The 16,999-nt window shown below is 41.0% G+C and overlaps 2 protein-coding genes across 2 annotated transcripts; both read right to left on the bottom strand.

Moving 5' to 3' along the window:
• Positions 1-2,819: 2,819 nt before the first annotated feature.
• On the bottom strand, positions 2,820-5,188 carry slc25a55b (solute carrier family 25 member 55b). Its single transcript, XM_061075351.1, has 9 exons — positions 5,166-5,188; positions 4,806-4,931; positions 4,558-4,613; positions 4,022-4,112; positions 3,817-3,935; positions 3,530-3,725; positions 3,277-3,434; positions 3,094-3,169; positions 2,820-2,979 (listed from the first exon to the last, which is right to left on the bottom strand). The coding sequence occupies exons 1-9, from the start codon at positions 5,186-5,188 to the stop codon at positions 2,820-2,822; spliced, it is 1,005 nt and encodes a 334-aa protein (XP_060931334.1).
• A 2,099-nt stretch (positions 5,189-7,287) lies between these two features.
• On the bottom strand, positions 7,288-8,988 carry LOC133005013 (thyrotropin subunit beta-like). Its single transcript, XM_061074601.1, has 3 exons — positions 8,978-8,988; positions 8,581-8,743; positions 7,288-7,587 (listed from the first exon to the last, which is right to left on the bottom strand). Exons 1-3 carry the CDS (start codon positions 8,986-8,988, stop codon positions 7,288-7,290), a joined length of 474 nt encoding a protein of 157 aa, XP_060930584.1.
• Between the last annotated feature and the right edge of the window lie 8,011 nt (positions 8,989-16,999).

Here is a 16,999-nt window from a genome sequence, read left to right as displayed (position 1 = left end):
AGTTTCTCTTCCAGCTATTTCAAAAGCCTCTTGGTGCTGATACAAATCTATTCTGGACCCTCACAACAAAGCTGAGTCCAGATGATGAAACCATATGGGACACAAGCACTCGAGAATAATACTTTCACTTTTTTTTTGTACGTTTCCGTGTGATGTTACACACATGAAGAGACAAAAAAGGCCTCAAGACTTCAAGCTGTTGGCACTATTTACTCTGAGGACTGAGATGACACAACAGTCACCAAAAAAAACAGGATAAACGAGGAAAAGTTACTCGATCCTCATTGGTGTTGCTGTGTTCCTCATATTAAAGCAAATCTGGAGATGTAATGTAGGTGCATCGAAAAGACAAGAAAATCTGTGTACACAGTTAAGCCTTTCATAGTTGGTTGTGTGTTAATTTATTTTAATACCATTCCAGGCTTCTCAGGAAGATCGGTGATTGAAGTTTAATAAATTGTTTAAAGTTTTACAGAGTTTCCTGTGTCAGATTTCTTTCATGTTACGAAATTTATAGTTATTTATACAAGAAGAACAGACCGGTCCTTTACTGACATGAAGGGACAGTGTTTCAAGTGTTTTCTTCCAGAGGCCTGTGCCAGGCAGCAGGTTTACAGACTTGTTATCCAAAGCTGTCACAGTAACCCAGTAAATCTGCTTCTTGGAAAAGGTTCAAAGATTCAATCGGCTTTTAATTTGTATTTTCACTTAAAATGTTTGATTCTAGTCAGTAGTTTACATCCAATAACTTCTTTTAGCTTCACGGACATATTTTGATCATGATATCAGGCAGCGTCAGAGTCCACCATTACACAGGCAGCCTCAGTCACACACGCAGCCTGCTGCATAGTTTCAGGCCTTGAGAATATTCCAGTGAGTCCACTTCCTGAAATCCAACCTCCACACCAAGCTGCATGTAATTTAACACGGACTAATACTGTCAGGTCGTCAGGAGTAATCACAGATTGTGTAGGGTCAACATAAGAAAAGATAGGATTTTATTTTGTTGGAAAAAAATACATAAACTTGGATTGGATTTCTAAATTTAGAATATATGGTATAAATAGAGAAGGAGTCAGGGAATCCTAACCTTAAGTATGGTGACTCTGGAGCATGAGTGCTAGGAATCATTTATATTAAACAGATTATAGTATTAATGCAGCTTATGAAGAACAAAAATCGCATATTTACCATTCAACATGAGATATTTCCTACACTGTGTATTTGAGAAGTAAGATTTGCCTTGTAATAATTGCTTCTGTAGGAGTAAAGGAAGGTGAAGCGTTCACTAGAAAACAGGATAAAATTTATTCTATATTCCATATATACAAATTATATATAGAGCGGACATTTTAACTGATAACCCATTACACCAGAACTGATTTCTTTTATAATTCTTTCCGGCAGAACATATATGATATCCTCTTGTGATTTACTAGGTTTCCAGCTTTAGTCGCATGAGTTTACATGTCGACAGTGTCACCTTTCTGCACTTGAGCGTTGAGGACAGCTGAATATTTAGTCGTTGGGACAGTTACGTGCCCGAGGGCGGCTGAGACTTAAGGGCTGCCTCGTGTAGAGTTTCCCCCACACTGCAGCTTGAGCATTTTTAACTGACACCAACTTGACCATGCTGGCGATGCCTGTGTAGAGGAGCAGGGCGGGCAACAGCTTTCAGGCTTGCATCAGATAAAAGAACACCTGGGGCCTGGTTCCGATACCACGACTGTAGCAACACCCACTCCAGGAAACAACACAAATAAACTCTGCATTTTTACAAATTTATTCAGTGTTTAGAAATCTGTATTTACATGTGTAAGTCTGAAATGAAATGGAAAATAAATAATCACCTTCTAAATGTTCAAATGGTGAACCTTTTCATTTGAAATCAACTTGCACAGTTTTATTTACATCTGATGTTTTACATCTGTAAAATTTTTAAAACAATACTTTGACCAGAGAAAAAGCACAGCCCAACGTTTCACAGCGCCCTGCTTCTGAGAGCCTGACGTCCTGCATCCATGTGAGCAACTCAGTCTCTGACTGACAGGAAAAACCCGACTGGTGTCGGACAACCAAAGTCAATTTGAGAAAAAGTGACTAAGTGTAGGTCATGTAGAGCTTTGTTTCAGGCGATTTGGTCCCGAAAGCACTGCAGATCCCGTCGATAAAGTCTTGTCCATCATCGCCCTGGTTCCCCACCAATCAAACAACATCGCCTTCACCCCAGAACAAAAGCTGCTCTCCTATTAGTCCACTGCAGAAGGCCTCGCTGAGCCGTTCGGCTGCAGAGTATCAAACTTATAAGTTATGTAATCAGAGATGTTTTGGCTGCCACAGAAATAGTCACAGAGCCCAATGAAAGTGGGTCAATTATTTGGAGGCAGAGAAAATCCCTGATTGAAGCCACAGGGTCTTTTCCCAGCCGGGTTGTTCTGACGACAGCATGGGGAAATCAATTTGTAAAATAAGTTATTTATATATATTCTACCTGATATCTATATCTGCTAAGTCTGATATGGGTGAACTGGTGATCAACGTTGGACCATTGAGTCCCTCAGTGAGAGAAGTCTTAGGCTCCACTGAAGCTCATATAGACTGGTACGTTTCCAGCTCTGTCTCCTCAATAACAGACAGCTGTGCTGAAGGCATAAGCTGAAGCCATTGTGAGATAAAAGGGCGTCTCTCTGGTCCCTTCAGCGTTTTGTTTTGACTCTGAAAACCTCCAACAATAAAGAGGTTCACAGTAACCAAGAGCTGGTTCCATAGCTGCCTGTTATTTAATGAAGCGGCAAAAAGACCAAGACACAGCTTGTTGTTTATGCAGAGCATATTGTGTAGGGGGTGTACCCCAGCAGGAACTCTCCCACTCCAACAAAGTACACAACTTGGGCTATGCCGAAGAGCGGAGCGATAACCAGGGCCCGGCAGCCGGCCCCCTTCAGGAATGCTCTGGGACCTTCCTTTGTCAGGATCTTTCTGCAATGGAGGAGAGAGCGCCGGGTTAGCGTGAAGCTGTCGACCCCGGCGAGGGGAAGGTACTTTGTTTGGGACCCGTCCCAGTCACATTTACAATGATAGAGATATGATTACCTGACACAGTCCACCACTCCGCTGTAGGTTTCCTCATTAGCTCCTTTGTTGAGGGATTGTAGCCTTGTCTTAACCACTGCACAAGACGTAAACAAATGTAATTTTAGTATGAAATCTGAAACATTTGGCAGATCCCTATATTTTCCCGATCCACCAGTTATCTGGATAGACTGTGCCACTCACCATCACAAGGGCTGACGGCCACTGCCGCAACGCATCCAGCCGAACAGCCTGACATGAAGGACCAATAGAAGGGCACGGACGGGTCTTCTTTTGAATGCTGGCCGAGCTGGTGCAGATGTGCGAAAAGAGGGAAGTACACAACGGAGAAGGGGATGTCCCTGGAAACAAACAAGCATGTCCCCTACGGTTAGAAACCATCAATCAACGATGGAAAACCAGTTGAGCAAGATCAAGGGTTGAATGTGATTTTTACCTCATTAGCGTGGCCCCGAGCCCCTTGTACAGTCCTGTGACACCTTTGGTCCTCAGCAGCTCTCTGGTAATCTGTGTGGCAGACACGCGCATCACTTGAGGTGCAGGCCTGGTGTTGTAAGAACGGCTAATAACCGCACTGGTCCCCCCCATCTTCAGAGTTGTGGCCACACTGGGCACCACCCTCTGCTGGGCTGCTTGCAGGAGACACAGAAAACCATAGGGTTGACACCAAAACTGTTACTACTTGATTCTAGTCGACTATTCTGCTGCCTTGCTCGTAGTTACCTAGCCTGCCAGCATCCTGCAGCTGGATCTTGAGCATCTCCATGGGTGTGGTGATAGTGACCTGGCACATTCCTGCACAGCATCCTGCCAGCATCTCTTTGAGCACCGTCAACTTGCCGCTGATGACACAGACTCAACGGTTAATGTCAAAAGTTAAAAACAAAACAAGAGTGACATTGCAATCCAAGTGGTGCTGCATATTTACCCATCTTTGCTCAACTGTTGGCGGAAGAAGTCATTAGCAGCTAGCTTGATGGCCTTTTCTGGGGTCACCAGGGTAAGATTTACGGCAGCACCTACAAAAACAAGCAGTGATCACATCGACCTTAATATCGGATAATCCATTTACAGTGAGTCAGTGATTCATTTTAAGTCTTGTGTGAATACATTCTTTTATTGGAAAGTCTTCAATGACTTTTATTTTTTTATTTTTGTTTTCTAATAGTTTGTTATGCATTTAATTGTAAAGCACTTTATAACGTGGATTTTGAAGTGCGCTATAAATAAAGTTTAATATTATTTTACATGTCCGAGATACATGAATCAAATACTTTATACTTCTGAATAAAACAGGAAGAAATATAAATCTACAGACAGAAGGATGTCTGTTAATGATTAAATTCAGCACCGGATCACAGAGGTTGTTGATCATACAAATTGGCTTTTCTAGGTTAAGTGATATGAACTAGGCCAGTAAGTATTCAAGGCCACTGTTGACATGGACATAATGACCAGTCTTACCTCTGTACATGCCAAAGTAGCCTTCAGATTTTACTGTCTTTATTAAGCAATCCATCCTGAAGAAGAAAAGAAAGATAGATGAGCCATGTTGAGAAGGCCTGCTATGAAAAATGATTATTTGTAATCATAAAATATAGCTTATTTACAGAAAACAGAAGTTATTGAAAATCAAACTTTTCTAACTTGTTCCCAACATGGGGAGACAAGCTCAGTTTCTTGCAGGTATCAGGGTTTTTTTATTCACTTACATGCTCTTGTAAAGTTGCTGCCCGCTGCGCTGGTTCTGCAGGCGGGTCTTGGCTAGGTCGATTGGAAACACACAGGTGACTCCCACCATCCCTGCAATCCCTCCATTGATCAGTTTGGCTGGGAGGCTGTTCAGGGATGAGTCATAAACAGACAATCAGTCCAATCCTCTGGGAAACAGTGCATCAAACAGCATAAACCTACGTGAGGCAGTATGCTTCCAAAGCCTTCTTCAAACTTACAGTCAAAAATCAAATTGCAAACTAGAAATGTTTACAGTATCGCATGAATGGGAAGAAATAATCTAAGCATGTATTCTTCCATCCTTCGTATCATGCTTGGGGGTTTGGTTAGGTCCGTACCTGATCCGTTGTTGCTGGGCCATGGTTCTTGGTTGTCTTAGTGCAAGTTGTTCAGCACAAAGGTGGAGGCCGCGGAGGGAGAGCAGGCTGAGAGTCCCTGAGAGACACTGAGCAAGGCAAGAGCAGAAGGAAACCCGGGGGGTTATATATATAGAGGCAGGACCAGCCCCACAGATACAGGGACAGAATCCACATTGCTCTCCACCCCCTGCACTGCCAGCCAAGAACTGCAGTCAGGGTTAGTCATCACCTTACCAAAATCCACCTACAATGCAAATAGCTTCCCCTGGATACACCTGCCAGCCGTGTCAGGCAATTCATTCGATTTGCAAAAAGAGGCTTCTGTCCATTCATTATTTCTATTATCTATTATCTTATGAAAATTGTGGTGGTTGGATGATGACGCTAATGAGAGGGCAGCACTAGTGTTGGCTAGGGAAAGGTGCTGCAGTGCAATGTCGGCTTATGTAATTTATGCACACACACAACTCACAGTCATTCATAAAGTCGATTGCAAGTTAAAATGTTCAAGCGTTTCCCTCATAATTGATCTTCAGGCTTCTAAGATGCACTTGAATGGATGTTTAGTTTGGCTCAGGCTGGTCATGTGTTAAAACAAAGTTATTCTTGTAAACTGTGACCTTCTAAGACCGAAGCTATGAGCACGTGTTGATGTCACCAGCAGCAGCTTCTATCACATTCCAGTTCATAATCGGTGATTAAATACAATTATAACAGAAAGTACCAGGGCATGCAGCACCCACCTTGATATGAAGTCAGAGGTTTAAGTTATTGTGGCTCAGTTGTAGCTGCAGACTCTCCCTCTGTGCAGCTGCAGGACTAAAAGAATGAATACTTTAGTGCAGCATAGGGGCGTGTCAGACCTGACTTCCTGACTAATAGGAAGAGTTTCTTTGTAAAAGGTCCTTCCACCCAGGTGAGCATGATGCAACTGTGTGCTGAGATTACCTCTCACTAATTTCTGATGAAATCTTGCACATACTTTTAAAGAAGTTGTTAAAAGCTATTATTGGTTATGTCGAACAAGTTTTTGTTTTATTGATGTGTGTATTTTTTTCACACTTCACTAAATTTACTTTAAATGGCCACATGATTATTCCAGGAGGGCTACATCTATATAGGAGGGGAAACTTGTACATTTTACACAATTATAATTCCAATATTTTGATTCTGCCAATTATTTGTAAACGGTTTATGATCCAGCCTATAATGCAGCCAAGGGGCGATCAAGATGTTCTTGTCATGTTTGTTTGGTTGATGCTCTCAGGAAGCCCTGAAAGAATGATTTACTGTCAGGCACTGACCCAGTATCTTACTTTAGGTAAAATTACATTTATTGTGAACAGCATAGAATTTCTATTCTGTAGATAGAATACATTTTGGAGCTTTTGCCATAGATGAACACACACACACACACACACACACACACACACACACATACATACACCCAAAAGCCTCGACTAGCCTAAAACTGGGATGACATAATTTGGGGAAACTTCTGATCAGATGGTTTGATTGAAGAGGGAAAAGCTCTTATTTTACAGTGAGGAGGTTTTTTCCGTCAGGATGATACTTCCAGACCAAAGTACTATCAGGATGTTTTACTGTCAAATGTTTTACACTGAATAATTTACTCCGAATTACTGTGATGACAGTCCATTGGTGAATGATGCTTTTAATGGGTGAGCATGTCATATAACACAACCATTATAGTTACACCTGTGTCCTCTGTGCGAAACATTTGATATTTACATATGTGTGTAAAATACTTTCAATCACAACATGGATGGAAGTGTCTGAATGGTTTTCCACCCATACTGTGTAAGTGCTAAACCATTCACACACCCTGACAAGTCTATACAAATCAACAAGATCAAGATCACGCACACACTTTCTCTCTTTTAAACCACGCACACACTGTCATTTGCACAGCTAATACAATTCACATTCATTCAAGCTAAAATGCATGGTCAACACAGGGTTTTATTGCAATATATTTCCGAACAAATTACAAAAAACAAAACATAACATGAACAGCTGAGGAGCTAAGTTGAACTACAGTAATATAAGTGAGCAGAAACTGCTCCATTGCGTTACAGCTTCATAACTTGCATTGTGTGTACATGTCTTGTGATATTTCAGAGGCAGACTGGTTCTGGTTCTTCAGGCTGCCGTGCGTCCTGGGGCACTGGTCGTAGGAGTTTTGGCTGGTGCGGACACAGTTGTGTGTGCGTGTGTCACAGCGCTTACAGCTACAGCAGCGGGCCACGGGATAATACACTTGCGGGGCGGCATCCTTAGAGCAGCTAGGAAAACAGGCCGGTCGGTACACCAGGGAGAGAGGCACACAGCTACGCTGGATCAGGAAGGCCCTCCCAAAGCGGCCCTTAAAATTGGTGTCCTGTGAAAAGGGGGAACTGTTAGAGGCTGTGCAGGGAATTTAACTGAGCAATGAGACAGTGTGTGTGACACGGTGGGTTACGATCGAGTAGGGGTCCATCACATCTAACAGAATGGTGCTGCCTCGGGACATCCAAGCAACAAAGGACTTGCATTGCACTTGACCAACATCGCTTAAAGGTTTCCTGCAAGATTTATTTAGATCTAGTGGTGAAGCTCTAGCATGTGCATCACATTTATCTTATCTGCAGCATAATGACGTCTGTGAGAGGAATGCTTATTCACCTCAATATATCTTATACAACAAAACCTCTGAGGTATTTTTTTCATTGTCATCAACATAGTGAATCTGTAACTAAGCAAAACCCACAAGAGTAAAGAAATAAAATAGATACATTTAAAAACATTTACCCTCCACATCCAGGCAACAATGGTTAAAGGAGATATTCTTAGATTGTTCATCAATCTACCAACATCGCTAAAAGATTCAGCGTGAAGGAGGCATTTAGTGGCATCTAGTGGTGATATTAAGGTATTTCCATCCAATTTATTAAACTCATACTGTGATGGTGTCTGTGAGGGTGAAGCAGACTCTCCTCCATTTATCTTTCTCATTTATATGAAACAAAAGCTTTGAGGTAGGACATTTTACTGTCATTGTGGTAGGAAACTTACAACTCAGAGAACACCATACTCAATTACAAATGCATTGACCTTCATGCCTCATTGAATCCATGCAACAAAAGTGTCAAATATTCTTATAATGTGCATTACTTTGCCTACATTACTCAAGGTAAAGCGTGTGGGATTCAGTGACATCTAGTGGGGAATTTTCAGATTGCCACATGATTACCTCTCTCCTCTAAACATATTTTGAATATTATCTTCAATCTATGTCGATCGATCCCTCTGCATCTGACACACTGGACCTTCGATCATGTCTTAGTTTTTTGCATCATGTGCAAAATGTGTGTGTTTTGTTGGCGGGGGTCACCTGTGTGTAACAGTAGCCACTGCAGATGGTCGTGTTGATGGCCACACACTGGGCACAGTCGTGTCTCTCAATCCATAAGGTGTGATTCTTCAGCATGCAGGCACACGCTGTCCCACCAATCAGCGCACACAGCAGCGTGCATTGTGACACAAACATAGGCATGCTGGAAGTGCATAAAAAAACACGCAGGGAGACATGTCAAAATTAAAAAAGACAAATCACTGCAATGATATTAATTTGTTATTTTCACATGAGAGTTGCATTTAAAAGCACACATACAGCACACATAATTGAAATATGATTTGTAGTTCATAAAAGTAGAGATATCAAAAGACGACAAAATGCATGTATATGGGAAGAGTTCAAATATGTAAGAAGAATAATGTTTGTATTTTACCTTATTCTCATTGTGGCTTCTCTGCTCCCCAACTCTCCCCTGTTCTGCTGGGAATATCTGAAAAATATCATGGGTGTCCTTCCTCTTTTATGGAAACCCTAATCCCCCCCCCCCCCTGACTGCCCTGAGAGACTTCAGTCTGCAACATCATTCCACAAATCACATGTCAGCTCACTCAGCGACACTAGTGTTTACAGTCAGAGGTGGTCTCAAAACACAGAGGACGTAGGTTTGTTTAGAGTGTGTCTGCGCACATGTGGTCCAGGTTTTACTCGTGTGTGTTTGTGCATGTGATGCAGGTATTACTTGCTTGCGGGGTGTGTGTGTGTATATGTGTGTGTGTGAGTGTGCGTGTGTGTGTGTGTGTGTGTGTGTGTGTGTGTGTGTGTGTGTGTGTGTGTGTGTGTGTGTGTGTGTGTGTGTGTGTGTGTGTGTGTGTGTGTGTGTGTGTGTGTGTGTCTATGAATGTGCTTTTTTTTCCTTTGTCGCCGGTCAAACTGTAGAATACGGGCTCAGCCGTGTACCATGCAACTTGTGAGGAGAAGGGAATCATACGAGGTGTTACATAATGTCACCGACCGAAGATGCATGACAATATTTCGGACAACAACAAGTTATAGAGTTGCAACCCCAACCCTTACACGTGTTTGGCTGGTCACAAACTCACCCATGTTATTAAGTAGATTGGTGACTCATTAGAACAATATTTTGAATTCACTTGTAGAATGAACGCAACTTGTGGGCATATAATCTAAATATATGAAGATGTAAAAAAATATTATACATTTATAATATACAAATAAATGAAGCATTACTAGTAATGTATATTAAAGTTAAATTTAATTGATTTGTTCTAAAATTGTTCTGCATTAAGTGTTATTAGTGATTTCCTCAGGCGAGTGCTGGGTCAGCACTCACATGTTTCTGTCCCTGAGTGAAAAGGTTATGCCCTCTTTATCTAAGCCGTTAATACTCCCATTATTCCCATCTGTTCTTAAAGGGAGGGACCATCTGCCCTCACAAACTAGTCAATGAACATGCTCAGCAAACATTTAAGACTTAGACGACCCATAAATCTCTGCAGCACCTCAGGTAAACCAAGAGTCAGGAACTGTGACGTTCTATGATTTTATTTGTGGTAGTTTTATTGTGACCACAATATTCAGCGGCACCTGAGTTTAAAGTTGTGCGTTTGACCATTGAAAACTGACTATTTTGTCGTATTTCTGCGCCAAATGATCGAAATCAATGTTAAATGTAGAATGCTCTTTGAAAAATCTCCAGTTATCCTTAATTGAAGTGTTGATTGTCAAGTATTATATAAAATCTGATCACACTATTTAATTTCCGTTCGTCTACACTAGGATTATAGTAATTTGATCAACTTTTCCATGTATTTAATCTTTTAGGTCGTATACTTTCTTCTCGCTGTATAAACCTGACTACTGCTTTGAGACGTTGCCGCTGTTTCCTGTGACTGACCTGAGCCACGTTTCTGTCACCTTCTGTTTGTTTTTGCTCCACATTTTTCACAGTGGGTCAGAGCTACGTAACAAATCCATCAGATAAATACAACACAAACTGGGTCATGGACAGTTCACCAACTCCCTTGTCCTGGATTCATATTTATTTGAGTTTAATATGGCGAGACAGCGTTTGATTCTTTGATTGCCCTTTTGTTCAACCCTTGTCCGTCTTTTTATCATGATGTCTGCAGGTGACGTGCGCTCCGTTTCAGATCGTACTGATGGAGGTAACTCTACACGCCCCAATGAGGACCTTGAACTGGGTCAGACAGAAACATGAATCTCTTTTGTTTTATGGGTCCCATGTCCGAGCCACGCCACCAGGTCAACAGGTCACTCCGCCAAGTCTACCAAGTCATCAAGTCATTTTTATAGACGTAGGAAACCTTTAATTTACAATGTTTAATGTATAAAATCAAGCAGACACAGATCAGGATCGCCACTAAAGAGTCATCACTCATCAGACAGGGGAAAGACAGAATCTTTTGACGCCGATGTGATGAATTGTTGCTGGATGGTTTGACAGAAACTGCAGAGATTTCACATCTCTCAAAATTTTACTGAGGACGATTCAAAAAGCAAAACCACATCGAGTCACATGGAAACTCCTGGTGGATGAGAGAGGTCAGAGGTGACAGGGAAGCTACAGTATAACTCAAATCATCTGTGATGAGCAGATCAGCATCACAGGATGAGGTAGGAAGAAATAGTTAAAGTGATCATAATGATTATTATGATTCACAGTTGCAAATGTGCTTCTGGAAGTTGATCCATGTCATATTCTTTATTATTGGATGTCGTACTTTCAACATTTATCAATAATATTGTATTGCATGGGAATAACAATACTAAAACTAGAAACATCAAATAGTTGAAATGAACAATCATTACCTTGAAACATTTACGTGAAAAGTTGATATGAGTAAGCAGTAAATACACATGTGGGAGAGTAGTTTGTGATTATTCTTCCAGATGTTCATTTCATATCTGCAGGATGTAGACATGTCCTTTATCCTGTTAGTTGTTGTTGACAAAAAGTATTAACTTGTCAAGTAAAAGTGGGGGGAGAGTAGTCTGAATTGGGTTGTGGAGCTGTGCACCACCTCATACATCGCACTCATCTGCCAGCCGCGAGTGATTCCAATCCGGTGGACGTCACATCCACCAGGAGGCACTGTTACACCGCCTGGCTTCTCCTGCTCCGACCGCCCACTGAGAACCATGATTTCTGGTCACTCGCTCACCCGAATCAGGTGACACCCTGTGAGGGCAACTATTGGCTCTTGTCTCAGACCTTCCCCGAGGTGATTGGTCGGAGTGACGAGCACTCAGCACGTGACCTCTACAATGAGCTTCCGCCCACGGAAGTAGATGTGTGCAACACGACGGGTATAATGCACAGGGAAATCACGTATAGCCTTTGTTATGGTGTTGGATTGTTTTGTCGACTGTTGTGACGGTGAGAATGTACGAGATACAGTAATCAAGTACAGACATAGTTTGATTTGTAGTTTTATTATTTTTCTTCCTTTTCCTCTTTTCTTTCTACCATAACGTGACATGGACTCCGTTGCATGCTGGGAAATCCAGCTCTAAGCATCCGAGCCTCTCCCTGTAAAGCAGGAGGCGTTTGCATAGAATTATAAATTCAACATTAAATAAACATAGAACATCGGCTTTTTTAGGGTTAGGGTTAGACTAACAGACTAATTTTGTTTATATTATGTTTTCTTTACAATATAGTTCCATTGTGGGAACAAGTTAATATATATTTAGTAAAGGCATCATTGTTAGTTGTTAGTTGTGTGTAATAAAAATACTAAAAGATATGAAATAGAAATGAATACACAGCACTTAGAAAGAGGGGCTGCAAACATGTGAACTTTCAAAATAAATAAGTTAATGTTTGAAAAAGAAGTTGGGATATGTGAACACATGTTCTCCCACTTTTATTCATATTACATAAAGAAAAAGTGAATTGCCGCAATTTAAAACTTTTATCATGAAATGGCCAATGCTTTGCAAAAATGATACATTTTACAAATAACAGACCTAAGCTGCAGATAAAGCAGGTTTTTCAAGTCAACATTATGCAATTTAACGATATGAAATTTAAAGAAAAAAATAAAACTCTCTCAACAGAGTTCTCTCCATCATGGTGGCTGGGTGCGTCTGTAGTCGTAGAGATGCATATGGATTTTTGGTGAATTCTTTTGTCTGCACAAGATAAAAAATATCACCTGTTGCAGCCTGATAGAGCCAATTCTTAGTGTTTATTATGAAATCCATTCTAACAAGATTGTTAATTAATCGGGATGCTTTTGATTCTTAAATTCTGAATTTACTTAGAATTTATTGTTAATTGTTATTTCTGATTAATCAAAAGATAATCGGCTGTGATAGTAGGAAGGAGGGAGGGGACTGGCGCTCTCAGCAAAGCAGGAGGAATTGTCGGTCTATGATCTCACTCCGAAATTAGACATGTTTGTTAATTTTGAATCGTATCGAAAGACAAATTAATCGACGACGGCAGTGATACATTGAACATTTGAACATTTGCACCAGACTGTTATTTTTTTACTACTGTATTATCCCGACTGTATTGTATTCATATTTATCTTGCTCATAGTGTATTCATCATTCTTATATCATAAAATACCTCTTAATACTGTACTATTCCATATATATTTCTACTGTACATATCTTATTTATTTACATATTCCACTTTAAATATGCACAATACTCTTCTGCCTTTTTGCACTTCTGGTTAGATGCTAAACTGCATTTCGGTGTATAAGTACTTGTACTGTGCAATGACTATAAAGTTGAATCTAATCTAAAAAATTCTAAAATTGTTCAGAATGTGTGCGTTAAGACCGTTGAACTTGTTGTTTTGAGGTCTGATAAAAGTAAAAGTACTGTAAAAAGTATTAACTTGTCAGGTAAAAGTGGGGGGAGAGTAGTCTGAATTGGGTTGTGGAGCTGTGCAACACCTCATACATCGCACTCATATGCCAGCCGCGAGTGATTCCAATCCGGTGGACGTCACATCCACCAGGCGGCGCTAACGGACCGCCTGATATCTCCTGTTAAGACAGTCCACAGGAACCATTATGTCTGGGCACTCGCTCACCCGAATCAGGTGACACCCTGTGAGGGCAACTATTGGCTCTTGTCTCAGACCTTCCCCGAGGTGATTGGTCGGAGTGACGAGCACTCAGCACGTGACCTCTACAATGAGCTTCCGCCCACGGAAGTACACAGGCTCAACATGAAATATATAGTACCGTGAGTTTACACATACTCTTTGTTATGGTGTTACAATAATGTGTCTAATATCGTGACAGTGAAGATGTACGAGATCCAAAAAAACATTATAAACATAGTTTGATTTGTAGTTTTACTTTTTCTGCATTCTAATTCTTTCTAACTTAACATGACATGAACTCCGTGGCATGCTGGGAAATACAGCTGTAACCATCCTTAGAGCCCCTCCCTTTAAAGCAGGAGGCGTCTGTAAATTACAAATGAAACATAAAACGTAATATACAGCTTTTTTTGTGTAAAGAACACACCGACTTCAGGAGCATGGTGCTTATTGTAGCTTTCATCTATCTTTTATTTATTATTTACATGGTATAATAAATAAAGAGAAAGAAAACACTCAAGAAACAACAGTTTTTACAAATCATAATTCCACCCTCCAAACTTATTTTTCGCAACTCTAGGTAAAAAAAGTTGAGGGTTGACGGGATATATTTTCTAATATTTACATAAAATTCAATGATTTTGAACCGACTGTAGGAGAAACAGTTCGCGTACAGCAGTCAGTCATTGTCCCACATGCTCCCTGTTGTGACTTAATTTTGCCACCAGATGGAAGAAAAACGCTCTCTCCCATTCTGCTGTGGAACTGTAGCTACAGACTGTGAGGAACATGAAGAAGATGCCCTGCTGAGGCTGCATCGTTCCATCAGGTTGTTCAAGTCGTGTCCACTGCAAAAAACAAACAGTCTCACTCACCTGCGCAGAAGGTCAGAACATGACCCGATCACATCTTGCATTCAATACAGTTAATAATTCATTATTCACCTGTATTTATTCATATACAAATGACCAAGTCGAAGTCCCAGAGCCACAAAGAGCACATTTCCAACTGGTTTGATAGAGCAAACTGGGACTGTTGAGCTGCGGCAAGCTTTCCGAGAATATGGAGCATCGCTCAAGGCCAGTGTATGATAGTCATATAATAGCTTGTTATGCCTGTGTGTGTGTCACCTATAGGATTCTGCTCATACCAGCTGCTAATGCATTCGCTTTGCTTCCTTGCCAACATGACAAGAAAGGTGACTATCTCAAGATGGGAGTGGGAGGGAGATATTTCCAGGGCCGTTTGTTGGAGTGACCTTGCTACACCTCAGGAGGACGAAGAAATAGTTTGACCCAAATCATCACCGGTGTCCTCGAAGACACACACTTAATAACCTGAGGAATCTTGTATCCTCTACCGTCCATCCCACCCCACACTCCTGTCCTAACTCTCATTGTGCCTCCCTTTTTTGGGGGTGTGTGTGTGCACCTTCACAATCAATCTCACACACCCAGAAGACCCCCACAGGGTGTCAAAAATCTGTCTCACAGTGCTTAAAATAATCAACCTAGTTGAGGAGGAGGGCTTAACAGTAACGTGTACAATAGCTCACTGCCTCTGCTTTCCTTTTATTTCAGTGCTGGTCTCAATAGCAATTATTACCTCTGCCAAGGGAATTATGTTTTCACCTGCATTATCTGTTTGTTTGCAGGATTAAGCAAAAACTACTTAACTGGTTTCTATTACCTTTTATGGAGTGGCGGGGCATGACCCAAGGAAACAAATTCTTATATCTTGGTTTGGAGCCTCATCAGGGGGAAGAAAGAGTGAGACAAGAAAGAGTTGGTGGATCTTGAAAAATCAAACACGTTAAGAGGACTGATATTCATGAGTGTGTGCGATTTGGTGCTGATCCAAAGAAAAACCCAGATGTAGTGAATTTAAATGTGGTTTCATGACGGGACTGTCTGACTGATTGATCAAGATAAGCAGGCAGACCCTGGTTGTTTTTTCTCTGTCAGGGTTTGTGAAGAGAGCGGGTGGACCCAAATAGTAGGAGCAAGGCAGGATCCAGTAAAAGAATGACGCATTTATTCCAAATAGCTTCAAACAAGGAGCAGGCAAAACTCAAACTGTCCAGGAAAAGAAAACAAGGCAGGAGACACTGGAGACAAACGTTACAGAGGCTAAGACCCTGACTAAACAGACGACTCGACAAAGCCAGAACTGAGGACTTGACTTAAATACAAACTGATCCGATGCCAAATCAAGGCAACAAAACTGAAGGGAAACACACAAAGGAATGAAATGCAAATCTAAACACAGAATAAAACACAAAATGAAAACATCTCTGAAAACAAGTAAAGGTTAAAGTTGAATAACCAATAGAGTCCATAATTCGAACAGTCCAACAAAAATCAAAAACTCTTTACCCAAGAGATGAGTCTAACAGAATCCTGGGTTTCTCTTTCTTTAACATGTACAGCTTTAGCGTCGGCAGAGATATGCACTCTCTAATTAGATTTTCTTCAATTTCTTTGATTCAAACTTTTGTGTTAGCTCACAATTCATCTTTATAGTTTAGATTTCAAGTTAGATTGCTGGATTGTAGAATTTTGTTCTAATTATTTTTATTTGTCACAGTAACCACACACAAACAAACATCTGTTTTTTTTATGTGCTTACTCATATCAAAACAAATGGTCACTAATTCCAAAAAAAGCAAACCTACTGGACTCATGCATGAATTCACCGATATACTTTGGTGATGTAATGTGAGTGTAAGTGCAAAATGACTCACCAACTCTGCGTGTGTGTTTAAAACCGGCCTCTTTTCTGAAAAAGGACGGAAATAAAAGTTATTGGCGCCCCATAATTGCTTGACCCTGTCTCAGTAAGTTGTAACCCCTCAGACAGCTGAAGAAATATCCCTGATCACCAGGGATAAGAATAGCTCCAGGACGCTGGCCTATGGCCAACGCTGAAACGTCTCGTCTTCGTTAGTTTGGGTAATTAGCGACAGTGTTTCCAGCGATGCATCCAGCTGACGAACTTCAAACAGTCCCCACTCCTGTCTGTTACAACCTTTAACTAATGAGTCGTCCTGCCAGTTAAGATGCGGTCTCAGGGGGAAAATAAGGGAAAACGGTAGCGTGACCGAGACCTGATCTAAGAGACAGGTTTGAGGAAAAACAACCCACTGAAGTCACAACTCTTTCCTTTGTGTTCATTTTTTTCTTTTGATGCTTTTATTCCATTATCGCTGGTGAAATCTTTTATCAGGCTTCTATTGCTTTTTAAAGGTATGTAAATTTGTCCCAACCCAGCGCTGGAGTCAAGGAGGCATTTCCATCCCTACATTACAACTTAAATATAGCTGCATCAATTAAATTCTCCTCTTCTGAG

This window comes from Limanda limanda, chromosome 7 (genome assembly GCF_963576545.1).
Source record: "Limanda limanda chromosome 7, fLimLim1.1, whole genome shotgun sequence".
In the NCBI taxonomy this organism is placed as follows: domain Eukaryota; kingdom Metazoa; phylum Chordata; class Actinopteri; order Pleuronectiformes; family Pleuronectidae; genus Limanda; species Limanda limanda.
This window is presented reverse-complemented; position numbering and strand designations above follow the sequence as displayed.